Raw genomic sequence first — 26336 nt, forward strand, 5'->3', positions numbered from 1 at the left:
CATTTATTTTTACAGTGGAAATATTTGTAATAAAAAATATAAAGTGAGCACTGTACACCTTGTATTCTGTGTTGTAACTGAAATCAATATATTTGAAAATGTAGAAAAACATCCAAAAATATTTAAATTAATTTCAATTGGTATTCAATTGTTTAACAGTGCAATTAAAACTGTTATTGATTGCGATTATTTGAATTAATCGAGTGACTTAGCAGCGATTAATCGACAGCTCTAAATAAAATGAATATTAAACAAATTGAATAATATAACAGATCATTTGGGGGCTGGTGACAAATGCAAACTTTGACCTCCATCACAAATTTAAATTGAAGCCATATTGAACATCAGTTATCTGCTGAAAGAATCAGTCATGTCTTCATTTGAAGCGAGATCCACATAGCAGCAATCAATTGTTAAGATGCTTTATTGACAACTCTCCAGCACTCACCACAAAAATAGCTTCATTTTTGCATACGATTACATCTTAGTTTTTTCAATAGCGTTTTATTGGCAGTGGAAAAATGCTTCAGAACTTTATTGAAAGAAAGCAATAAATAATACTGTGGTAAAAATAGTTCAAAGTACTTAGGCTGTACATACTTCGTTACATAATCAGAAGTACACAAAAAAGATTGTTAGAAAAAACATGAAACAGTAACAATGAATTTCAGTTGTACAAATAAACTAAAGAGAAGAAACCAACCAACCAAACAAAAAGACATGCTATATATATTGTTGCATAATAAATAATGCACCATGATCTGAACACATTTTTTACTGGCTTTTTAACGTGCCATTCAATGATACATTTTCTACGCAAAGCCTGAAATGGCTACAACCATAAAAAATTTTTTAAAAATCTGGACAATTTTTTAGAACAAGTTTACAAACGAATGCAAAAAGATGACTTACATAGGAAAAATAAGGCCTTTATTAGAAGTTGCACTACTTTATTCTTCAGCATACTGTGCCTTCATCTTTTACTATTCTTTTTTTACATTAGACTGCAGTGCTTCATGATTGGTCCACTAAGAATAGTTGCATCAGTGCCTTTCCACAAATGTTTTTAATCAAACGGATATGGGAGGAAAGCACTTTTTGTGGCCTGTGGATTACTACCAGGAGCTATTATGAAGTCCTTCCTTGGCTGAGAGAAAACATTTCTCAGTTTATGGCTTACGTTCAGTCATTGTAAAGACATGCTATACAAATACAGCAGACTGGAAGTTATGAAGGAGTTAACCAATTCTAAAACATGTTCCATAGTGTTATGTTCCCCCGTTTTAAAAATGTACTAAAGCATTAAATGAAGACAAATTCACACTACCTGACAAATTTTCTTTGTGAAAGAGGTACAACTATCAACAGAAATAAAAATAATCTCTTAGACCTGGTTACTAAAATGTTTATCTCAATGCTTATCTGAAAAAGACTGGTTTATTTAATTTTTAGAACTAGCTAATATTTTCAAAAAAGACAAAATATATACTGCTTGGTGTCATGATACTTTTACAAAGACAGTAAAATCCTTTTCACCTTCAGTTTCATTATTAAAAAACCCAATGATAATTACAATAACTGCATAATTTACAAAAGCCCTATATTGCTCATAGGGTCATATACTTACAAGCATTACAGTACATTCAGTTGGAAAGTAACAAATTAAGGATAAAATCAGCAAGGATCTGATTTATAGACTGAATACAGATGGAAAAGGTAAGTAACTATATAAATGAAAAGTCACATAGGTTTACTTAAATATAAGAAACATTTAATTCTAAAATATTTTCTCTATGGTACTCATGAATTTATTTGCTAATTAAAAACTCTGTAATAAAATATCTCAAAGTGTCCATTTAACAAGTATTAACAAATTAAAGATTCCACTGATTTCTAAAATATGGTCTTTGAGTTCAAAATGCTGCATATCACCGGTAGAAATAGTGTGGGTAAACTGCAAAATAAAAAAGAAATCTGTTATACAGTGTCAAGATAAAAAAAGCAAACATGCATTACATTCCAAGTTTCTCAGTTAAACAGCTCATTGTTGTGGCATGTATTTAATGGATTACTACCATTTCATGAAGTATACAGTTCTATTTGGTCCCTATATATGTTTCAGTTGCAATATGAGGCTTGAGGCCAGAGGTCAAATACCTTCAATTCCCAATAAGAGATTAACTTTTTTTTTCTGGATGATCTTACTGAGTAAAATATATATATTTAAAACAACAACAACAACCAACAACAACGTTAAGGCAATTAGAGTTAAGAGCTTTAACATTCACAAAGAAATGTTTTTAAACTATCTACTTGATTTATACAGGGATGGATCCAGCTCATTTACATTGACCTTCACCTTCAGGAACTTCCTTTCTCAGCATTTTATACCACAGAGCTCTTTTAGAGTACTTTTATATACTAACGGCTACAGACTTTAAAGCCCCAACTATAGTAGGATATTGACCTATTGCTATGAAAGCTTATCGGGACCAAGTCCCCTGGAGTGAAAGCTGAAAGTAATTTCACTAGGAATATAGATAAAAATATTTTAAGCATCATTACAGAAACATGATTTTTCGCTTGCAAGTGACAGACTTATATCAGACAACTTCTGAATTTCTGTCTGTTCTTTAAGAGGCAACTGAAAGATTGATTTGAGATGTATATGATGTAACCTAATATGGGGCTCCTTCCCACCTTGTTGTAGGATCTTCTGGGGTACAGTTAAAGGGCATCTTCTGCACATCTATCTATTAAGGCTGTGAATGGAAAACTAGAGACTATGAAAAATGATGCACTCTCCTATTTTGCATATTATATGAATATGTACTAAGGCATTTACATAAGTGTGTATTACATAGATTCTCCCCACCTGCTTCCCCATCTACACCCACCTATACCATGATTTGGCTCATTTTCAAGTTCCTCATGTCATAGCATCATCCCTCTGGTACCCTATGTGCCCCCTTTAAATCTTCCCCCACACCATGTGAAGTATTTGGAGCTACCTGTAATACTTTATGAATATTATATGTTCCATATATTTCTTATGGTGTTCGATATAGGATTACATGGGGTTACCTGCATGTATGCAGGAAAGGAGACAATAGCTTCAGGCAGCCCCATTTACTGTAACTTAAGGACAATGAAAGGCCTCTTTCACTTTAAAGACCATGATGAATTCAACAGTCTGGCATGACACATAGTGGGGAATGTCCACACTTATAAAGGGGGGGAACCCCCAAAGTGGGAAAACTGGAACAAAACTATTTGTAGTTATGTTCCTGAAAAATGCTACTTTAAGCGAAAGGATGTCAAACTAATCCAATTTCTCCCTAAGAATTAATGTAAATGGGGGCGGGGGGTTAGGTTCCAGGGAAATTTTTTTTGCCAGACAAAAGACTATATATACACACACACACACACACACACACACTCTACAAGTTTTAAACAATTTAATACTGTACACAGCAATGATTGTGAAGCTTGGTTGAGTTGGTGAAGTCAGAGGGTGGGATATTTCCCAGGGAATGCCTTACTGCTAAATGATGAACTAGAACTCAGCTGAGCCCTCCAGAGTTAACACATTGTTGTTAATGTAGCTTCACAATCTACAAGACAGCAGGAATGGAGGGAGGAGAGACAGCATGGCAGACATGGACAGAGACACACACCGTGTGTGAGAGAGAGAGAGAGACACATTGCCCCTTTAAGTACACTGACCTCACCCTAAGTACACTGCCTTTTTAAGTAGACTAGCAAGTTGAGACAGCAGCTGCTGCCAGCAAGCTCCCTCTCTGAGCCCTGTCTGTCCTGCCCCCCACCCAACCGCTCTGTGGAAATGAGTAAAGTGGGGGTGGGGGGCAGGAGCAGGGGAAGGGGGACACCCTGACATTAGCACCCCTCTTCCCCCCACCTCTGCATAGCAAGCAGGAGGCTCCAGGGAGCAGCTCCAAGGCAGAGGGCAGGAGCAGCACACAGCAGTGGGGGGAGGGACAGCTGAACTGCCCGGCAATTGATAGCCTGCTAGGCAGCTGCTGCACAGGGAACTTAGGGAAGTGTGGAGCTGTTGGTTCATCCTGGTTCCAAGCCCCCACCAGTTAGCTCCAATGGGCTGCTCTTTCTACAAGCAGTAAACAAATCAGGAGGCTGCAAAACAACAAAATTATAAGGGAGCATTGTGCAACTTTAAACAAGCATGTTCTCTAATTGATCAGCAACGAAACAACCTTAACCAGGATGACTAAGTGAGGAGTTACTGTTGGTTGTTGCCCACCAGGGCTGCCTCGGGCACAGGTAGTCCTATGAGGGGCCAGGATCCCCTGCTGCTCCCTGGAGTTGGAACTCTGGCTGGGCTAGGGGGTCTGGCCACAGCAGTACCCTTGTGCAGTTCCAGGGCAGGCATGTGGCCTAACACAGGTCCTTTCCCCGAAGCCCCCTTGTCCTGCGGTGCCAACGGGCCCTTCAGCTTCAGCCACTTTTTGGGCACTGGGGAAGGGGAATGGTGACAGGCGGGTTCCAGTGCTGGCAGTGCATTATGCGTTGATGCCAAAGTGCTAGGCATGGAGTCTGACCGGGAGAGCTCCAAAGAAAGACAAAGCGCAACTTTCACAAGGAGGGTCCTCCAGTGGATATCCTGCTCCCTTTGAGTTTCAGGACGAAAGTTCTTGCAGGTCCTGCACTTGTCTTTTCTGTGTGTTTCCCCCCCGACATTTCAAACAGCTACTGTGGGAGTCACTAATGGGCATCGGCTGGGTACATGATGAACATGACTTAAAGCCTGGGGAATGGGCCCTGCAGCTAAGTCCCAGCCAGGACTCTAACTACTATAACTTAATGGACAAACTAAGTACCTAAAAACTAACTATAAAGGAGACAGAACAATGGGCTGAAAGAAAGCTAACGCTCTTGCAATGCAAGCCAAGACACTCTAACCAACCATCATGGGCGGAAAGAAGAAACTGAGAGGACATAGGGTCACTGGCACCTGATATACCAATGCATGAGCGTGGCACTCTAGGGGGCGCTGCAGCGAACCCTACAGATACCGCTAAGGCAAAATCCTCCATCGAGCGTGTACAAGGGTGCGCATGCACCTAGAATGGAATCAAGATGAGCACTCAAAGAAAAATGCTGTGTATGGAGGAGAAGGTGCCATAAGGGCTCCTAATAATTCCGCTACCCACTGGCAGATGTGATGGTCATGAGGAAAGCCACTTTCATTGAAAGGCAGAGTAGTGAACAGATCACTAGTGGTTCAAATGGGGGTCCAGTAAGGCCCTGTAACACCAGATTGAGGTCCCATGATGGATTATGGGCTCGTATTTCTGAGTAAATGTTATGAAGGCCCTTGAGAAAATGCTTGGTGGTGGGGTGAGTGAAGATCAAGAACTCATCCACCTTGTGGTGGAATGCTGTGAGGTGTACTCTGATCAACCTCATGGAGAGGCCTATTTCTTAAGTTCCAATATATAGTCCAGTACCAGTAGTAGGAGAGAGAAAACCGCCATGATTTATCTATTTTGGCACCATGTATTGAATCGCCTCCATTTGTGCAGGTATGTATGTTGTATAGTTGGTCTATGACTGTTTAAAAGAATGTCCCTTACTTCTGCTGAATAGGTTATTTTGACTTCTCAGAACCAAGGAGTAGCCACTCCTTGAGGTGGAATCTTGTCAGGTTTGGATGGAGGGCCTGGCCTGCATCCTGAGAGAGGAGATGAGGAAGTGTGTGTGGTGGGCACACGGCCATCTTTAGGAGGTAAGGAAACCACATTTGTCAGCCACGTGGGGGCTTTCAAGAGGACTCTGGTGTCCTGATCTTGTGTATGACCCGGGATATAAGAGGGGTTGGAGAAAAGGCATATATTAGGGTGCATCCCATTTGATAAGAAAAGCATTGCTCAGGGAATGGGATCCCAAACTTGCTCTGGAGCAGAAGTGCAGGCACTTGGCGTTTTGGGTTGTCACAATACGGTCTATAGTTGGGAACACCCTATTTGAATATAGTACTCCCGGTTTATTTCCCCCTCATGGTCCTGGGGAAATTTTCTGCTTAGTTCATCTGCTGTGGTGTTTTGGCATCCCGGGAGGTAGGAAGCTGAGATGTCGATGTTGTGATTGATGCACCAATTCCATAACAGCATGGCTTCCGTGCGCAGGGATTGTACCTCTCCCCCTACCGATCAGGCAAGCAACATTGTCTGTGAGGAACTTTATAGTTCTGTCCTTGATCACAGGTAGGAAATGGGAACATACATTGTGAACTGCCCGCAGGTGCAGTAGATTTATATGTAGAATGGATTCCGATGGTGCCAGCAGCCTTGAACCATATGATTGCGCAAGTGTGCTCCCCAAGCTAGTAGGGAAGCATCTGAAAATTATTATTATTGTTGGAGGGTTCTGCGCAGATGTTGTTTGGTTGGGTCCACAAATGTAGAAAGTTTTTTACTTTGGTTGGCATCATGAGATGTTTGTTTATGCTGTGTCTGTGTGTAACATACATTGTCTGGAGTCAGGCTTGCAGGCCAGGAATGTGGAGTCTGGCATATTTCACAAACATTGTTGTGCATGTAGCCCAACAGTTGGAGGCAGGTCCTGGCTGATGTCTGGGGACTGTCTAGTGTTGTGGAACTTAGACTTAGTAAAGCTGTAAATCGGTGTCGGGGCAGCAAAGACTATACCTCCGGATAGTCGAGGTAGGCCCTGATGAACTCCAGTCTCTGCACAAGTGTGAAGATTGATTTGTGTGTGTTTATTTGTAGGCCTAGACATGTGAAAATAGCTACAGTGTTTTGAGTAGCTTCTGCTGCCCTTTCTTAAGTCGCTGCTTTGAGTAAGCAATTGTCCAAATAAGGGACTATTACAACCCCTTGTCTGTGGAGGTGAGCCACCACCACCGAGAGAACTTTTGAAAATACACCTGGGGAAGTGGACAGTCCAAAGGGCAGTACTTTCTACTGAAAATGGTCTATTCCTAGAAAAACCTGAGGAACCTCCTGTGTGAGGGATGTATTGTTATATGAAAATGTGCGTTCTGGAGGTCTCTTTCCAATGCTGGAATTATGGTTGCTAACGTGACCGTCCTGAAGTGTTGAGTCTTCATGAATTTGTTGAGTCTTCTTAAATCTAGAATAGACCTCCATCCTCCAGATTTTTTGGGGGTTAGAAAATAATGTGAGCAGAATCCCCTCCCATTTGTCTGACGTGATGATCTGCCAGGCTGGGTGGAATGGGGTCAGACAGTCTCTGAATCAGGGTTTTTTGCTGCCCCAAGTGGCAGGGGAAAAAAAAAAAAAGCCACGATTGGCAGCAGCTCCACCGCGCCGCTTTCTTCTTCGGCGGCAATTCGGCAGCAGGTCCTTTCCCCGAGAGGGACCGAGGGACCTGCCGCCGAATTGCCGCTGAAGAGCCCAACTTGCCGCTCCTTCCCCTTGGCCCACCCCAACCACCTGCTTGCTGAGCTGGTGCCTGGAGCCAGCCCTGCTTTGAATGGATGGGAGGTAGTGGGTGTTTCCAGCACTTGAAAATATGGAGTAACTAAGCTATTCTCAAAGGGTATCTAATAACTGAAACTTAATTTCCTATATAAGAGAAAAAAGTTTTGTTTTTGTTAGAAAAGAAGAAAATAAACAGTGAAGGAGAAGTAACTATAAAGCAAGCTAACAACAAACTTAGCTAAATAACTACAGTAACTATTCTTAAATAAAGAGGCACTACTAAGTGCTCCATCTCAAGCTGAGGGCAGTAGAGAAGGAACTGAGGAGGGGTTGGTTGCACAGCTCTATGCAACCGCCTCAGGTGGCGCAAGACAGGGAAAGCGCATGTGTGATCCAACCAGGCACTGCTACTACAAATCTCAGATTACAAGCACAGGGGCTCACAATCACCTAACGTGGAGTTCCAAAAGGGATACTCCTTGAAGAACCACCACAGGTAGCCAAACCTAGTCAGACATGCTAGGGTGGTTCAAGAGTGCTGTAGCCCCGGGCCAGGTCTAAGAGTGGGAAATTTGTGGGATTCCACCCAAGAACAGATGAAGACAACAGGCTTCACACCTGAGGGAGTGCACTGAGAGACCAAGCTATTCCCTTTTCTACCCTCTCTTGCTCCTCCAATTATCCCCATCCCACTAGTTTGGGTCCCCAAACATACTTAGCCCTGGTCTACACTGGGGGGGGGGGGGGGCATAATGTAGCTGAAGTCGACTGCTGCCACTTCCTTGTTGACTCTACCTGCGCCTCTCGCAGCGCTGGAGTACAGGAGTCGACGGGAGAGGGCTCGGGGGGGGGGGGGGTGTCGATTTATCGCATCTAGACTAGACACAATAAATCGATCCCCACTGGATCGATTGCTGCCCGCTGATCCGGTGGGTAGCGTAGACATACCCTTACTTAAGTTTTCCCATTACCTCTTTTTTCCCCTGAAACTAGAGGAACAGTACTCTGCACACTGTGAATGAAAACTATTTACTTCCCCCTCTCAAATTAGATTTCACTTTCTCGGTGTTTGAGATGTCATAATCCAGCTAGGACTACCAGCTGATCCTGTGAAGACCTTGAGGAAAATCAAAGTAGATAAGGCCTGAATTCCTAATGTAAAGATGACCAAAAATCCAACACTTTTTGCAGAAAAATCCTTTCATGCCTTTTTGAAAATATATCATAAAAGAACAAAAAAGAAAAAAGACCAATTTTTTCCCGTTGCTAATTAACTTTAAAATTAGGATTATATTATGTAAAGGTTGACAGCCTTAGCTATAAGGAACCACCTTAAAATTCTCAATGTAGTATTTATATTTTAAACCGATTGGTTTTCTCTCTTCTTTTTTTTTTTTTTTTTTTTTTTTACATTTAGATATTAATAGTTTTTGGAATTGGTTTAAACTTTAAAATTTATATTCTACAAAGGGGCCTATTTTAGTGCTATACCTATCCTTTTTACTCACCAACAGACGCCTTTAACAGGAGTAAGTCCTTACTGTAGTGGAATCCAGCCTTTGTGTTCCTGATACATTGCCTGTTTCAACAATCATAGAAGGAAGACATGCAGAACACAGCATGCAGTTAGTCTTCAAAAAAAAAAAAATCACACAGCAATGTGATTACAGCTACTGTATACGCTCAACTAAGGTTACAATAAATTAGAAAAGCAGAATTTAAAATAACCTTGAGTTTGTCTATTTACTAGTTTCAGTTTCAATGCTTAGCTTGACAAAAAAATCCTAATAAAACACTCATGCAAGCTAAGGCACTGTAAATGGCAGAAGTGAATCATCATGTCTAGAAGTACAACTATTAATATTCTTCTTTACAAGATTTCACTCAGTTTTTGACTGCACAGAAGAAAACTTGAATTTTTAGAATGTGAATGTTTAATTTTACATTTAAATCAAGTTACACATTATATGGTGCAAAGAACTTCTGGACTGGATATTTTACACTAGTGAGAATAATATTTAAAATGTTAAGCATCCCACTAACATTCTTAATATTTGTGTGTAATATACAGGGGTTCTTCTTAAACTTCATGTATTTAGTTCAAGTGTTCAAACAAAACAGGCACACTACCAAGGACCTTTGGTCTAAATTTGAAAAAAGGAAGTTCTCAAATTGTAATTGCCTGGTACATTCCATCACCAATAAAATTTTCCATTTGGCAAGCACTGATTTTTATCTGTGCTTTATAAAACCAAAAATTAAAGAGAAAGCTTACTCATCTGCTACCAAAAATTATATTTGTAATGTAGATATGATTACCTTTTTATATCTCGCCAAATTCTGCTCTCAAGTACATACACATGGCTCTTAATAAAGTCCACACCCATGGGAAAACTGTATTGTAACTTAATTTATCTTACAAATACATTCAATAGTTAAGTGATTTACAAAGCAAAAAGAAAACGGTGCCTTTTACTACTACATTATGCTGTATAAAAATAGCCTCAGATTTTTTGCTATTTTTTTTTAGATGAAATTTCCTACTTTTATTTTTGTTTTCCAGTAATTCTTATCAATGGACATTACTGCACTGCCTTACATCTAGGTCTTACTTGTACTCTTATCAATACTAATTAGAAATGTATAACTATTGCCCCCTTTTCACAAGGTAAGAAAATATCAGTAAAATAGTTAGTGGAATGTCATCTTATTTCCATATTCAGAGATACGGAAAAAGTATATCCTAGATAAAAAGACCTTCTAGTCTTTTCCTAGAGGAAAAAATCCTGAAAAGGAACTATATATCTGCTAGAAAGCTCACACAAGTTACTACAAAAATAAATCTATATTTGAAATAAAAAGTTTTACACATATTAACATGCACAAGGCAGATGCTTTTATGCAGATTAAAATTAAAAGATTCTGGCTACTTAATTCACTTACAACCTCAAGCAAAAAAGTTCATGCTTAAAAATAGCGAAGTAGTTTTTGTACCATCAATTTGCATCTTCTTTGGCTGCATAGAAGGTGAAGACATTGAGGAGGTAACTCTGAAGTTTGCAGGAAGAGTCTCTGCAGATCCAGCAGCTAAGCCTCTTATGTCCTTTGGTCTAAACTTCTTTCTCCATGAAGGTGCTCGTCTAAAGCTTTTATCATCATCCTGTCAGATTGATCAGCATCATTAGTAATTCTAAAAACAGGATTATTTACCATAAATTAAAATTAGAGCAGGATCAATACCTTTCCCCACAACTCCAAGCGTCTATATGAGTCAAGGTGCTTGGAAAAAAAGATCTGGCTGCCTATCAAAACCACAATAGTACTACAGTACCTCCCTAACTTAGGCATTGTTTCATTTTTAAGTGATTTGAAACCTTTTAATAGGGCTATGTTGAACAGAGTGCATCCTCAAATTGAACTATTTCCTCCCCTCCCCCCGACTCCCTAGTAGTGCATCTACAGCTTAAAAAATTATGTTTTTTACTTTACAAGAATGACACTGGACCTACTAACCAAGACAGCTGGTGCCCTGCCCGTGAGATACAATATCCAGTAGAAAAAAAATCTTGTATGTTTATGTGCATATATATGAATGGATTGTTTATATTTATTATCACAACCCACTACAACTAATCTGGTTAAACGTTCTGAACGTCAGTTTTTAAATCTCAATTTCTTTTGGATTTAGAATTAAATGGATGCAAATATCAATTCCTAAAGCAAGACCCCCATAATTTGCTCTGGCCCTTGTGCTGCATAAAAAGGCTGGAATGGCATAAAAGTGCCCTAAAAGCTCCTTTTTATATTGTGGGAAGATTTTCTGGTGCAGTCACCATGGAAGACAGCGGTAAAGATGCTTTCCAATGACCCCTCTTGCAAGCTGTAGTTTAGAGGGTAAGCCGAAGGTAGAAGGCATGTCAGGTGGGGCCGCAACACAAAACAAGGCAGAGATTCCAACTAGGCAGTGCTGCAGCCTGTATGCAGCTTGGGGAAGAAAATGAGACAGACACCCTCTTGCTCCTTGTGTTGTCTAAATTATGGTAGGGACCCAGATCCAGTGCTGCTCCAGAGAGCACAAGGGTGTCTTATGGCCACCGTAAATACCTCTTCCACCTCTTAAATATATCTACATTACAGACGTCTTTCGATGGTATGTAGAGTACATATCTGCATAGCCCCCCAGGATAGGTATAAACAGTAGTGTAGCTGGTGTGGCATAGCTTAGGCAACCAGAGTGAAGACGTGCCTGAAGGGTGTACATACCCTACATGCTTTCTACTCACCCAAGCCAAACCTTCCCATCTACACTGCTATTTCTAATATTGTGGTGTCCTGCTGTGGGAGCCTTTGCCCTCTGCAGGAAGAGATTCCCTCATTCAGGAGACAGCTCTGGCAGGAGGAGGCAGATGGGAAAGGCTTATCTTTTTCCTGCTGCCTTCCATGGCCAAGTCTTTCTTTGCCACAGAAAAGACTCCAGAAGCTCCCCATTTCTGGAACCTTTCCCCACAACAGGGAAAGGCTCTAGCAGGGGAGAGGCAAGGGGGAAAGCCCTTCTGTCTGCCCTCTGCCAGAGCCTTTCACAGACGCGTAGCTACACATCACAGCGTGGACACAGCCTGGTTTTGGCTGGGCCATGCAGCTACATGTACAAAGCTTTAGAGTTGTACCACAAAAATCTCAAAAAATGAATTCTTCAATTTCCTAATATGTCATTTGGAATTTACTTTAAATTTGTCTTCTAAGTAGTAGTAGGAAGAAACAAATATTTACATAAAGCTTTCACTATGAATGATCCCAGCCTGCTTGAAAGATTAAAAAAAGATCACTGGGCTATTAGTGACATACAGCTGTCTCTGGTAGTACATTCTGCACAAATACTATACAATATATTACTATGCAAGTTTGAATTTGGCTGGGAAACTAGGGTTTAAATCTCACTGCTTTCAAAAAGTACCATATAATCTTTAATAACTGCAAATGGAAAGATTCTTGGTTTTAACTCTCTTCTGGAAAATGGATACCTCAAGCGTCAATCCCCCTAGCACTATGTGGAGGCATCAGTCAAGTACTGAAACAGAGTAAGTGCCACTTATTGAACTGTCATTACCACTACTGCAACACTTGGGAGGCTTTCCATTAGTCTCATATCCAACATACGGAACAGATACTATCCTACATAAGAGATCTCACAAAAACACTGCCTTGTAGCATGGGCTGCAAGCCATGCTTAAGTGCACTTGCTAACTGAAAAGGGAACAGCTTAACCACATTTCTTGGGAAAAAAAGATCCAATCTATATAGATAAACTGGGCATTAAAAGGAGGGGAAAAACAAACAACAGCTGATTGGGTGGTCTTGTGAAAAAGGAGTGGAATGGGGTGCAGCCTTCAGAAGAAGAAAGTTCTGCTTTAAATTGTTCTTTGTAAAGGCAGATAGTTCCAACTTCACCCACTCCCACTATCCACTCCAGTAAAAAAATGGCAAGTCATAAGGTACCTAAAATGCTGTGCTGTGGAAAAAAGCAGCTCATAATATATGGAGATATACCTATCTCATAGAACTAGAAGGGACCCTGAAAGGTCATTGAGTCCAGCCCCCTGCCTTCACTAGCAGGACCAAGTACTGATTTTGCCCCAAATCCCTAAGTGGCCCCCTCAAGGATTGAACTTGCAACCCTGGGTTTAGCAGGCCAATGCTCAAACCACTGAGTTATCCCTCCCCTCATGTAACACAGACTGATACTGAACTATTTAGATGAAAATCAAATGGGTCCCACTTGCTAAAAACAGCGCTAGAAAAGAATACTAAAAACCAAAGTGAGCAATAATAGATGTAGCTTTCCTGGGACTAGCTCTCTCACTGAAGCAAGTAACTTTTTCCTTCTACCTCTGAGGTTATGCATGGCCTCTGAAGGGCATTCTGATGATTATCATGCATCTCTGCATTGAAAGTCATCAGAACAACATCCTATTTCTCTTGATAAGAGTGCTAAATAAACATTGTTACATATGTGCTGGGGAAATCCATTTCCTCAGAGATGTTTCAGATGTTCATAAAACCACTTTATAAGTTCTGTCATGGGACAGTAAGTTCCATCATAAAAGTACGCTTTTTCTTTCTTCACCTCAGCAGGTAACAAATCTGCAGTATGCCTATGATGCACTTTGCACTGCACATCTGGCTACATCAGCAGCATAGAAGTTCAAATGAACACAAACTCTTGAATATTTAATCCACCACTGGTGCCACTTGAAGAATAAAACTTAAATTTGTCTTTCATCTTATCGCTACTGTTTTTATTTTCTTCAGCTTCCTTAATATTACAGTATCACTTCTAACTTTTCATTTAACAACTGTGACCATCTACTCCATGTCCATGTTTTATAAGCACCTGAAAATACAGATGCTGCACTAAACATCACTTGTGAATACAAAAAACTACAGCATCATGATACAGTAAGATTTACTAACCCACTTGAGTAGTGAACAGCAATGATAAACACACTATTTTCACCTACACTGCTTAAGAACTAAGATGTTCTTGCTTTAAAAATGCATTCAGATCATAAATTGGATAAGGATACAAAGTATATGACAATTTGGTAATTTTATCTTGGTTTACATTTTACAAGTTATAAAGCCAACGGCCTACTAGTAGTGTGCTCAAGAGAGACCCAGAATTAGAATAGAAGGAGTGCTGCAGATTAAGGCTAGGTACATTGGCGGAGCTACATGCTTACACACACCTATATTATACTATGCCTTATTAAGTGAGTGTCAGTAGTCCCCCACTCGCTTATATTTTAGAAAGAGAGATGGATTCAGACAAAAAGGCATTCTCTAGCACTAACTATGGTTAAAGTTAGAGGCAACACAAATTTTCTGAGCACCTCACACTTCGAAGTTCTGAATAATTCTGTCTAAATGTGAGCCAAACATACACAAAATACATACAGTAACTCAAAAATATAAGAAAATTCAAGTTAAGGCTTCCACTTTTTAAAAACCATTCTCTGTATAGTAATAGTTTAAAGAGACTATCCAATCCAAATGCCTTCATTTTAATAATAGGTTGATCAGAGATCAGGCTTCTTCTTAATGCAAATTAAAAGAGACCAATAAATCAAAACTCACTTCATCAAATCTCCTGTCAGTGCCCATAACAAGAAGGTTATTAAATTCTCTCTCCAAAACAGCACGAGCCTAAATTAAAAATAAAGGCATTAAAGTGAGTCTTGAAAGGCCAATAAACCACAAGCATCTATAGTACATTTAAAAAACTTATTTCTATGTACACATTACAAAATGAATATATGGTAACACTATTATCACAGTAATATAGCATTAATTTAGTACTTGCTAAGTTGCAATTACACATTTAAGGGGGGATTTCAGTGCAGTCATAATCTTATATCGGTGTCATGAAAATTCATGATATCAGATCCAAAATTAATGACTTCACAGTGAAAACAATGCTTTTTCTTTGTATTTACAGAGCACCCAGCACACTGGGTATTACAAGAGACAAATAAGTGATAATAAAGGATAGGCCAATTTATAGGAGAAGATGTGCTGTGAGAAAACAAACCTGTTTAAACACAAATAAATTAACTAGAACACGATAGAAATTATGGAAAATTTTAAGTTATATTGCAATATGTTTCCAAGTCTATGGTAGAAGACACACTATAGATAACATTCAATTTTTAACATTTCTACAGTTGACTAAAATGATTACTTGCTTACATAAATTAGATTGTATGACAATATGGTTTATTAAAATGACTACGGAAAAAAAAAATCAGCAGACATGAAGTTATTACAGTTATTACCTGTGTGTTCTGAGTAGGTATTTGTAATAACAGAGCTAATGCATTGAAATCAAAAGTTTCCTCTAAGGCCACAAGTGCACCATGAACTCCACTTTCTATAAGGTTATTTGCATATTCTTTAAGACCGATTGACAGTACCCAGCGAATCATTCTGTCATTGCTCCATACAAGAACATCTAAAGAAGAAAAACAAATATGCTATATAAAACTGCATAACAAAATGTCTATACAAATAACTTGTTTAGTCTATATTACATTGGCATAGGATTCAGTTGCGTCATTTAGGCATAGGCCACAGCAAGGGGTGATATGGAGCCAACCAGTCCCTGGTAGAGTTCAGAGGGAGAAATCTGCTTGAAATAAGTATCAAATATTTGGGTTATTTAATTTGATAGTCAATTCATTTTATGCGGTCTCTAAATCTTCAATATGCATCAGATGTTTTTATTGACAACACAGAATTCCTTCCTGTGCTCCAGAGCGCAAAGAGAGACAGTGCTCATTGCCACACCTCTTCATTTACTGCCGTTTACGCTGTCCTGCTTTATGGGTGGGTGTGGAGAAGTGGGGGGATATAGCCCACCCTCCTCCCTGCCTGTGAGGAAGCATGGATGGAGTAGTCCTTGTGCTTCTCAGACTGCATGGACTGCACCTTTAGCCTGGCGCTTATGTGGGTGGAGAAGCTCTTTCCATCCCACAAACCCCTTTAACGGTTAGACATTCCTATCCTTGGAGAGCTGGGGCAATTCTATATTGATTGTTTTTAAAGAACTGAAATAACTTGAGTGATTTTCCCTATAGCTTACTACTGCATTTGATCCTTCTTCTTCCTTGGGATTGCAGGAGGTAAGGTGCGGGCTTGAATTCCTACTTCTGCTTCCCCACTACCTCCATCCCCTCTTCAGTATTCACAAATTAACTGGATGTTTTTCATTAAACCACCAACACCACAACCACAGTAACAAAATGGTTAATATTTGCAAACGATCAGATAACTGTAGGCTTCAGAGTTACTGAAAAAAATGGGGACAACTGTCATCTCAGAGATGTCTTCTTAAATAAAACAGTTTCTTTAGCTCACACTTGGAAAATTTTCTTCAGAACAATAAGGGTTAGAAACAAAATTAAATGAAAGCTCATTTCACTGCGCAATTGTTCTACAGTGGGTTCTATGGAATATTCTGTAGCTACTACTACTAATCTAATAGGTCGCTTCTGTATGGCACTTCTATGACACCATGAAATAATCCTTTCAATTTAAAGTAATTGACTTAATTTTGAAGTAATGCAATATTGAGGCATCTTACTGGGAAGAGTTTAAAATCTAAAGTGAAGCCAAGACAGTAATAGTTAACCTTTTATTTCATTCTGGCTTTCTTCTCTTCTTCTTTCAAGTTCTTTTCGGTCATAATTTAATTTTCGCAAACACATAATACCACACTGGAAACTGTTTCTGTTGGGAAAAGAAAAACGTATTTAGGGATAAGCTAGAACACTTAATCAAGAGTACAATGGAGACTGCTTTAAGTCTATTTACCTGTGAAAACTGTCAACCATTTTAAGTTGTCCACGGAGATCTTTCTTAGTCAAGTGATCTAGCATTCTAGCATCAACAAGACATTCCATGAAGTAGCTGCGGTATTGAGGGAGCCCCAAACTGGGGAGCCACTCATTGCCAATCCACTCATGGTTCATATCACCGTACGCTAGAGTCTGTTTTTAAAAAAATAAGAATTAAGTGTGATTTACTCATATCAAAAGCAAAGAAACACTAAATGTCTTTCCCTAAACTTCACATTAGTATATAGTATTTTTAAAAGTTGCCTTGCCTGCCATTTTTTAACTGGTACTTTTTAGTTTGGAAAAATACACTATGAAAGTGTTGAGTTGAAGTTTGCCACTTTACATTTAATCTTTTCACTGGAAAAGGATGCTTATTAAAAAAAGGGAATATAAAAACGTTCAGAATAAGTAAAATTGCCATTAATTTTTGTATCAAATTTTGATGACTTTTTGCATGTTCCTCAAATTCAGACCCCTTCAAGAACATCAGTTTGACACCATAACAATATAACAGATGAGATATTGAACAAACCATGTCTCATGAAAAAAAACTGTTTTTTTTCCCTCAAGTGGTATAAGGTATTTTATTTTCCTGTACTCCGCCCATTCAGACAGCCAAATTCACTGCAGACTTCTGAATATTAACAGGAGTTTTGGGGAATTGATACTGGTGAAAAAAAAACAAACAAAAAAAACCTGAACATCTTTTTCTGGGCTCATAGCTGTAACTGCTATTCCCTATTTTGAAGGCTCCTTGTCTTTGAATGACAAGATCTGGGGGAGATTTTCAAAGCGCAGTTAGGTGTCTGACTCCCATTAAGCTCTGAGCTTGAATGACAGTTATTCTGCCAATGAATTAGCTGGAAAAGTAGTTTAAAGGGGTTTTAATAAAATGACTACTAACTTTGCTTAACTATCGTTCTTCGAGATGTGTTGCTCATGTCAATTCCATGCTAGGGGTGTGCATACCATGTGCACAGTTGCTGGAGTTTTTTCCCTTTCTGGTAGCCATAAGGCCAGCCCTAGCATCTCTTGGAGCCCTGCGCACATGCACCGGTATAAGGGGTGCCACTGGCTCCGTACTCTCTCAGTTTCTTCTTGCCAGTAACTCTGATAGAGGGGTAAGGAGGGCGGATCATGGAATGGACATGAACACATCTCGAAGAAACACAGGTACAGAAGATTAATAAGAGTTTTTTCTTCTTCGAGTGCTTGCTTATGTCAATTCCATGCTAGGTGACTCACAAACAGTATCCCCAAAGGGGGGCTTAGAATTTACAGTCATGCCGACTGCAACACTGCTCTCCTGAAACTGGCATCGCGACAGGCCTGTTGGGTGATGGCATAGTGGGACAAGAAGGTATGAACTGACGACCATGTCACGGCCCTGCAGATGTCCTAGATTGGTAACTGCATGAGGAATTCTGCTGATGAAGCCTGGGCTCTTGTGGAATGAACTGTCACGACAGCTGGAGGCAGAATCTTCGCCTGCTCGTGGCAAGCCCGGATGCAGGTGGTTATCCAGGATGAGATTCTTTGGGATGACACTGGTAGTCTTTTCATCTTGTCCGCCACAGCTACAAAAAGCTGCGTAGACTTGCGGAAGGGCTTAGTCCTTTCGATATAGAAGACCAGGGCCTGTGTAACGTCTAATGTGTGTAGTCTCTGTTCCTGAGCAATGCTGTGAGGCTTCAGAAAGAAGACAGGCAGAAAAATGTTCTGTTTGATCTCTGTTAGGGAAGCCCTGCGAGAGCAAGAAGATTGTTCCAAGCAACCGTCACTGGCAGGAAGAAGGAACTGAGAGGGTGCAGATCTGGCAGTGCCCCTTATACCAGTGTATGTGGGTGGGACTCTAGAGGGCACTAGGGCCAGCCCTACGGATACCACTAAGGGAAAAATCTCCAGCAACTATGCACATGGTGCACGTGCACACCTAGGATGGAATTGACATGAGCAAGCACACGAAGAAGAAATTATACTTTCCATAACAGGACTGTGCTGGAGGCCAGAGAGGAAACAAGAAGTTGTATAGCCCAAAGATATTGGGTTAAAGAAGCCCTCCTCAGTTATTTTACTTTTTATCATTTTTCTATATTATATTCTCTCTCTCTCTCTTCCCCCCCCCCCGGACAGACTCCATCTCATTAGTTGAGGAGACAAATGGGATTTACTACAGATCTAAGACAGAACAACTGTGCAAGCAGGACTATATTGGTGACACAAAATCACACTGTGCCTGGACATAGCATCTCTATGATAACAGAAGTTGGCCAGTGATCATGGTAACGGTGAGATTATATTAGGGTCTTCCATAACAGGCAGATATTTTCCTTGAACCATTGGCCTGACACAGAGCCTGCATGTCCATAGCATTCTAGGCTTTAGATGCAATAAGGAGTTATTTTGTATTAAATCAATTCTCTAACCGTTTGATCTGTTCTGCTGTTCAATCCACAAAGTCATAGACCACAGTTTAAGAGAGAACAGTTTTCACATTAGCTTGTTATAATATCACAGAAGACAAATAGTTTAAGTAACAAACAATAAGCAGGACTTTTGAATATTCCTCTTATGTTAAATAGCCTTAGAAATTAAGAGGAAAGAAAAACAATATATTTTTATTTACAGACTTTGTGCAGTGCCCACTGTATTAGGATAGTCTTAACTTCTAAACAAAATGTGGTTGGTTTTTTTTTTCAAATTTGTTCATGATGCGTCAGAAAATTTTAAAATGAGTGAACTAAAAAATACAGTCTGAGAATCACATTGCCAGTTTATAAGGTTAGTAATAATATCTACAAATTTAGATTATCAAAACATTCTCAGAGGAAAACAAAGATTATAATTCATGCTTTAATTGCACTGTGTTGCTTTACATATACTGTATAATAAATTACATAAAATCTCCAACCTGAGCCCAGCTTCCCTCCTCATCTTCCTGATGTTATGTGGTTAGAAAAGCAAAAGAACACACAAATATTAGTATTTATAAGTTTAGTATTAAGAGCAAAGTTAAAGATGTAGAGCAGATGCAGTATCTTTATGGCATGCTAAAAATCTAAAGAATGCTAGCAACATGCATTTAAAAACAATATAAAATTTAATAGAAGTAGGAAAATGTTTGTACTGATAGGGTTTTCTGTAAAGAAGAAATTTATGTGCAAATAAACTGTACACACAACACAGTTAGTCTGCCTTCAGTAAGAATCATTGATTTTTTTTTTTAATCCCCAAGGGGGAAAAAAAGAGTAAAGTGTGAATTATAGTTTCATATAGGGTTAGTAACTAAAGGAAGCCATAATCCAAATACTTGAGCTTTTTTAATACTTTCATTCTTTTGAAAGACTAAAAGGCACATGATTCAAGCAATCAAAAAGTGGGAAAAGCACTATAAGGAACAGAAGTGGCAGTGCTGTAACTAACCGTTTGTGGCGTGGCTGTAAGATTTTCCATTTCTTCATGTGTTACCCAGACATTTCCCGTGGTCTAATATGACCCCACAGTGAACCAATCACATCCAATGAAAGGAAAGCAGTAACAAAGAGGAAAGGTTGCAGAATATATAAGCAATAGGTAAATATAAGGAGCAGGCATGGGCAAAAGCAATGGTTTCTAAAGTCTGAAGTACAAATTTACTTAAAATGATAATGTAGAATAAAGGTGCACTGACATGGGGCATCTCCCTTCAAAGATTATTAAATAATTACAAAGTGTGTTAAATAGTTTACATTGATTTGATTAACAAATCAACTATGACAAGAACTGGAATGGTGAACAACATTCTAAAATATTCATTTTAATAATGTCTCTTTTATAAGTTATTTGTTCTTAACTACAAATTATCCTTCGGTGTGTTGCATGTACTTCTGGACAACATTCTAACATAACTGCAATTTTAATTTTATTAAACATTTTTGTAATTCTGCACATTTAAAAGTATTCTTGAACTTTTTTTTAGTTACTATTTTCAGTGAGGAGTGATACTAATCTACTAAATGTCATATGTATTTTGCTAAAATTATTAACAATACTTATAAAGCAGTTTCTTCAATAGCCACTTGCTTCTGTTCAAACCTGAAATATTTCCAGAAATATTTCCCTACACAGTAGTCAGAATGATCATGCAGACAAAGATCCATAACACTCCCATTTAAGTAAATGGACCATTTGGTGCAATATGAATGTAGGATGAGAGCTATGTAAGATTTAGCATAATTATAATTTGAGAATCTGATTTTGGTTATATAAACAAAGACGGATTTTTATTATTATTGAAACAAATTTTTCCACATCTGCATAAGCCCACTACGTAAGGAAGTACCAAAAGAACCCATTCCCTAATAGAAAAGATATTCTACTTTACAAAACACTGCTACCTTATGGAAAAGGTATGAAAACACATAATACTTAAAAAGCCATAGTATTTAAAACTAACTATACTGATTTATTTTCTGGAGAATTTTTCTCCTAAGTTACTAACATTTGCATTAATATATTTTGTCTCATGCTTATGAACTCATCCCATTATGGCATAATGATCTGTCAAAATTCTTTGACTTGAGATTAAACAAACAAGGCATCAGCAACAACAACAAAGAAGGTTTGTTTTTGCACAATATCTCTAGCAACATAAAAAGGGGAATGCAAATAAATCAGACTATCCTTTACCCAGGATTTTTTTTCCAATATTTTCTAAGAGAAGTCATTGCCTCTCAGTAACAGTACATGACAGAATACAATTATATCAATTCAACCCTCTCCTTTTACTGGAATGTCTCATGCAATTATAGAAATACTTTAAATTATGCAAAGTAACTCAAATGTTTTTAAACCATGGCAGTTCTCCAGCAAAATTCAGAGCGTATATGCAACATGCCAATTACAAGCCCCAATACTGCCACTGGCTAAATGCAGATGTACCACTATGTCCACATGGAACCCATAAAATCGCAGACAGTTTCTCATGGAATAGTCACAATTCATGATCAATAAGGCTACGTTTTAATCACGGGTATTTTTAGTAAAAATCATGGACCGGTCACGGGCAATAAACAAACATTCACGGCCCATGACCTGATCATAACTTTCGCTAAAAATACCTGTAACTAAAACTTGGGCGGGGGCGGTCCAGGGGCACTGTGGGTGCTGGAAGAGGTGGCCCGGGACCCCCGCTGGGTCTGAGGGGCGGCATGTGGCCCGAGAGCGGCACCCCTGCTGGTGCTGGGGGCGGGGGGTAGGGTTGGCAGGGGCTCCCTACCCAGCTCTGCGTCCCTGCAGCTCTGCATGCTGCTCCCACCATAAGCGCCGGCTGCTGCAACTCCCATTGGCTGGGAACTGCAGCTAATGGGAGCTGCGGGCACAGGCAGCATGGAGCCCCCTCCCTGCGCCCAGGGCCTCCGCTGCCTAGGAGCAGTAGGGCAATGCCAGTGGGAGCCGGGAAGCCCCCCATCATGAGGTAAGCGCTCCCCCATCCCGCCCCCAGCCTTCTCCCACACACCCAAACTGCCCCTAAGCCAGCACCAGCTGCTGCAGAAGTCATGGAATCCATGACTTCCGTGACAGACTCGCAGCCTTAATAATCAATTATACTGAGATGCTGCCATTGCTCAGAATTCCTATCACCCATTCAGCTGACTTAATTTCTCTGACAGCAACTTACTCAATCTTTTACCAATCCTAAAATGAAGTCTTCCTTTCATTTACAACAGTTATACAGCGCTACCTCTATATAACGCCACACAATATAACACAAAATTGGATATAACGCTGTAAAGCAGTGCTCCGGGGGGGCAGGGCTGCGCACTCCAGTGGATCAAAGCAAGTTCAATATAACACAGTTTCATCTATAACGCAGTAAGATTTTTTTTGGTTCTCAAGGACAGTGTTATATCGAGGTAGAGGTGTATATATGTATGTCATAGTCCTTAATCAAAAAATTATACAATATACACCTGGCAAATTATACCTAGTCTTAATATTTCCATCATTTAAAATAGACTGTCATGTTGAAATGAAAAATAGCTAATCCTTCCCTAAACAAAAAATCAATTGACATCTTCGCTTAACTTCTGCAGTAGCATACAGTGTCTGCTTTACAATATTCATGTTTTTAGCAGTAAAGTAACATCTATTATAAGCTAATATGATGGTTATTCCACATGAGTTTTTTGGAAACAAAGTCTCCTCTTTTTAAACTGTTATGTGGTCCTTTGCAATTTAATGTACATTTCTGAAAATTTCTCTTAAAAACTCAAATTTCCCACCCACAATATTCTTCAATTAGAATTCTGGAGTCTGCTGAATTTCTGTATTTAACAGAGCAGAGAAAAAATATTTGATGTTGTTTCAGCAGTGATTTCCCTCCCACTAGTTAAGTTACTTCTAATTTTTTTCTTACCGTTCTTGACGTAGGAGGGGCAGATGGACTTGTTAGTGACATGATCTCTTGAATGGCAAGCCTCAGTTTCAACCTGTGCAGAGGATTACTGATTCCAATTTCACGCTGTATTTCCGTATCAGACAAGGCAGACATGATGGCACCACTTTTCACATTTGCTCGGCAAGCGGCCACATACCATGCTGGCATCCCTACCCATAACTGGCAAATAGAAATTATGTCAGTAGTATATGTAAATATATGTTTCTTCAAATCTTCAAGTTACTAAAATGCTACAAGTCTCCCGTGTATAGGTACCCTTATGTTTTAAAAATGGGATGACTTACCTCTAGCCACACCACCACAGTAGGGCCATCCCATTGTGCAAAAGGCAGACCTTGCCTTCTAGCTTCCTCAAGCAACTCATGTCTAAAATTATAAAAACAGTCATTAAATGAAAACAAAGTAATATTGAAATAGTCATTTAACTCTGTGTTTCATTTATTTAACACCAGTATTTTATTTCCTTTATCCAGCTTTCCTCCTTTAACAATCTTACAGACACTGTAAGATACCTGAAAAGAGGACAGGGCCATAGCAAATGTGGCATGGCATGTTCAGTGTAAGCATTTCTGCCATACTGAAATTTAAGTCTTTCTTTTTTGGAACCAGAAAATGCTCTGTGCCAGGGTTTGCAAACAGCGCCAAATGGTTGTGTTCACCCTGCCCATTTACCATGTTGCTAAATGAGAGGGGAGTCCCATGTAATTTGGAGGAGGATTGGTAGAAAAGGTTGAGAACCATCAATCTATGCTGGTGAGAGACTGATTAAAACAGACATCACTTACTGCTTATGTAGCAAATTTGCTATTATTCAGTGAATTAATCTGCTTTACAACTATTACAACATATTGCTTTGTCATAGGAACCCTCTGTAAACACTAATTTTAAAAGTTCCACTAGGTTTTCTATAAAATATCTGACATACTCCCCAATCCCTCTCTTCCCCAATTATTTATACCCCCTCATCCTCCGCAGGGAGAATTAAGCTTATACAACCTCACTCATATATCTGAAAACAGAACTTGGACTAACATTATGTTTGGCTTTTTGGATTTTAATATACATACACAGCATTAAAATATTACTGGACAGGGACTCTTTAATGGCTTCTAAATTAAAGAAATTATAATCAATATTGTTGAAACCTACAACAAGGAAATAATTTCAGACATCTTAAGCAACTGCATTCTGCACCAGATGGAATTTATACAAGGCCTTTTGAAGTTCAGTTTTGTCCATTAAGCTACCAGGATTTGCCCACTTGCAATGAAAAAAGACTAAGGCTACAGTATGGGCAGTACAATCCCAATTATTTACGTTACAGTATGCATGTAGTTATTGTACACATTATAAAGGCAGTTGAAGAGGTCCCAAAGAAGATGGTCAAAACCTGCTTTTGTCACAATTAGACCCAAGTAAACAGGCAAATGAGAACTTGCATTATGTGGCATTTATACCATGCAACAGTATTTGTATGTTATAATTATTAAAAGGTAAGAGAAAAATTCAACAAAAAATAAATTTAGACTGACAGCATGATTTTGTGCATTGGCAGTATACTTTTAAACAGACAAAATTAGAGCTAGCTAATTGGATGAATTTTGTAACATGTTTTAGTTTTGCTTTTTCTTCTTCCCCATTGTTCTATCCAGCTTATACATCTGGACCAGTTATTCTCATGAATGAATTTCCACAATTTTTTTAAATACAACAGTCACCAAGAACTTTCTTTACTAATCCAGCTCCATCTCTGGTACAGTATTCCATTAAAAATATATATGCACTAACAAGATACTGTATCCTTGGCTACATACTCATGATCTCTTTCCATTTAAGTTAATAGGTGTTCATCAAAAGTGAACAACGTCCACACCTATAATACTGAATGATTCTAGGCTTAAGGAATTGTCAAAATTAGGAAGTCTAAGAATGCTACAGCCACAAGATTACTTTAGTACAACTACGGCTCTGCAATGTAACAATTATGGTCAGGGTACAGAAAAGCCTTATATTTAAATTCATATATATCAAGTGTCAAGACTTTGAGAAATCCAAGAAATTAAGCCAGTCATTGGTGATCAACAGACAGATCATTGATTTTATTGTTTCGCCTATAGTTTTTTGTAGGTGAATGTATTGGCCCAGGAAAGATTTAATGCTCAACTGAAGTCCCAACTAAACAATAGTAATAAGGTTGAGAATAACCTTGCAAGCAAAAAACAAGTACTCATCCAGAAAATGAACACCTAAAGCTGACAAGTTATTTTCCCTACTGCCACGTAATCCACAACTCACATCCCATCACCTGTCTACACTCAATTTTGCATATGGGTTTGCAAATTTTAAGGAATTACAAAATTCCTATGCAAGGAATCAATTTCCAATAATCTTGTATTATTTTGTTACTTATACAGTATGAAAAAGCAACAACAGTGCAGTGGTGAAGAGGCTAAAAAGGGTAGCAAGACTGGTGTCATTCACAGAGTGGAGAGGTGACATATGCAACACAATAAAAAATAATGTAAGTTAAGCAAGAAAAAACATGAAGTGGGATAAAGCACAATAGTCAACCTTGCAAATGGACAACCACAGCAACACTGAAAAATTTAGTAGTAATAAACAGCTTTCCAAAACAGAGTTAAAATTGTTAGATCATATTAAGTAAGGTTGTATAGTTTTATAATTTAAATGAAGTACTGAAATTCACATGATGTACATTCACAGCATGCAGTGTAAGATAAACGGCTTTGTTTTTGTCAATGCCTTAACAAATACTGTTAACAGGCTTTCACTATAAATGCTTCAGCAGAACATTTCACTGCCTAATATAGAAACATCACCTCTTCTAAAAACATACATTTAATTTGCTGAACAATTAAGGCTTAATACATCATTAAAATCAAAGCAAGTTTCCAAACGAATTTCTCACACATCCACAACAATCCTAATAAATTAAATATAAACTTACCCTGATTTTGCACTACCACATCAAATGGTAATAATAAGGAAATAAAACAATGAAGGAAAAATGTAAAACTACAATTAAACTGAACTCATAAC

At 38.8% G+C, this 26336-nt stretch overlaps 1 protein-coding gene across 5 annotated transcripts in view; it reads right to left on the reverse strand.

Moving 5' to 3' along the window:
• Positions 1-408: 408 nt before the first annotated feature.
• The window catches only part of PPFIA1 (PTPRF interacting protein alpha 1), a 91037-nt gene continuing 65109 nt past the window's right edge, over positions 409-26336 (reverse strand). Inside the window, exons 20-30 of one of the 5 annotated variants that reach the window (XM_045014968.1) lie at positions 23561-23642; positions 23235-23435; positions 20261-20323; positions 19749-19775; positions 16812-16987; positions 16630-16727; positions 15275-15450; positions 14577-14645; positions 10437-10602; positions 8951-9021; positions 409-1954 (exon numbers count right to left, since the gene is read on the reverse strand). In XM_045014968.1, the coding sequence (XP_044870903.1) occupies positions 8963-9021; positions 10437-10602; positions 14577-14645; positions 15275-15450; positions 16630-16727; positions 16812-16987; positions 19749-19775; positions 20261-20323; positions 23235-23435; positions 23561-23642 (1117 nt within the window). In that variant the 3' untranslated portion in view covers positions 409-1954; positions 8951-8962. Of the gene's footprint in view, positions 1955-8950; positions 9074-10436; positions 10603-14576; positions 14646-15274; positions 15451-16629; positions 16728-16811; positions 16988-19748; positions 19776-20260; positions 20324-23234; positions 23436-23560; positions 23643-26336 lie in introns of those variants that run through there. The other 4 variants (XM_045014972.1, XM_045014970.1, XM_045014971.1 and 1 more) reach the window with 4 other exon arrangements.

The sequence above is a fragment of the Mauremys mutica genome, chromosome 4 (genome assembly GCF_020497125.1).
Source record: "Mauremys mutica isolate MM-2020 ecotype Southern chromosome 4, ASM2049712v1, whole genome shotgun sequence".
Classification (NCBI taxonomy): Eukaryota; Metazoa; Chordata; order Testudines; family Geoemydidae; genus Mauremys; species Mauremys mutica.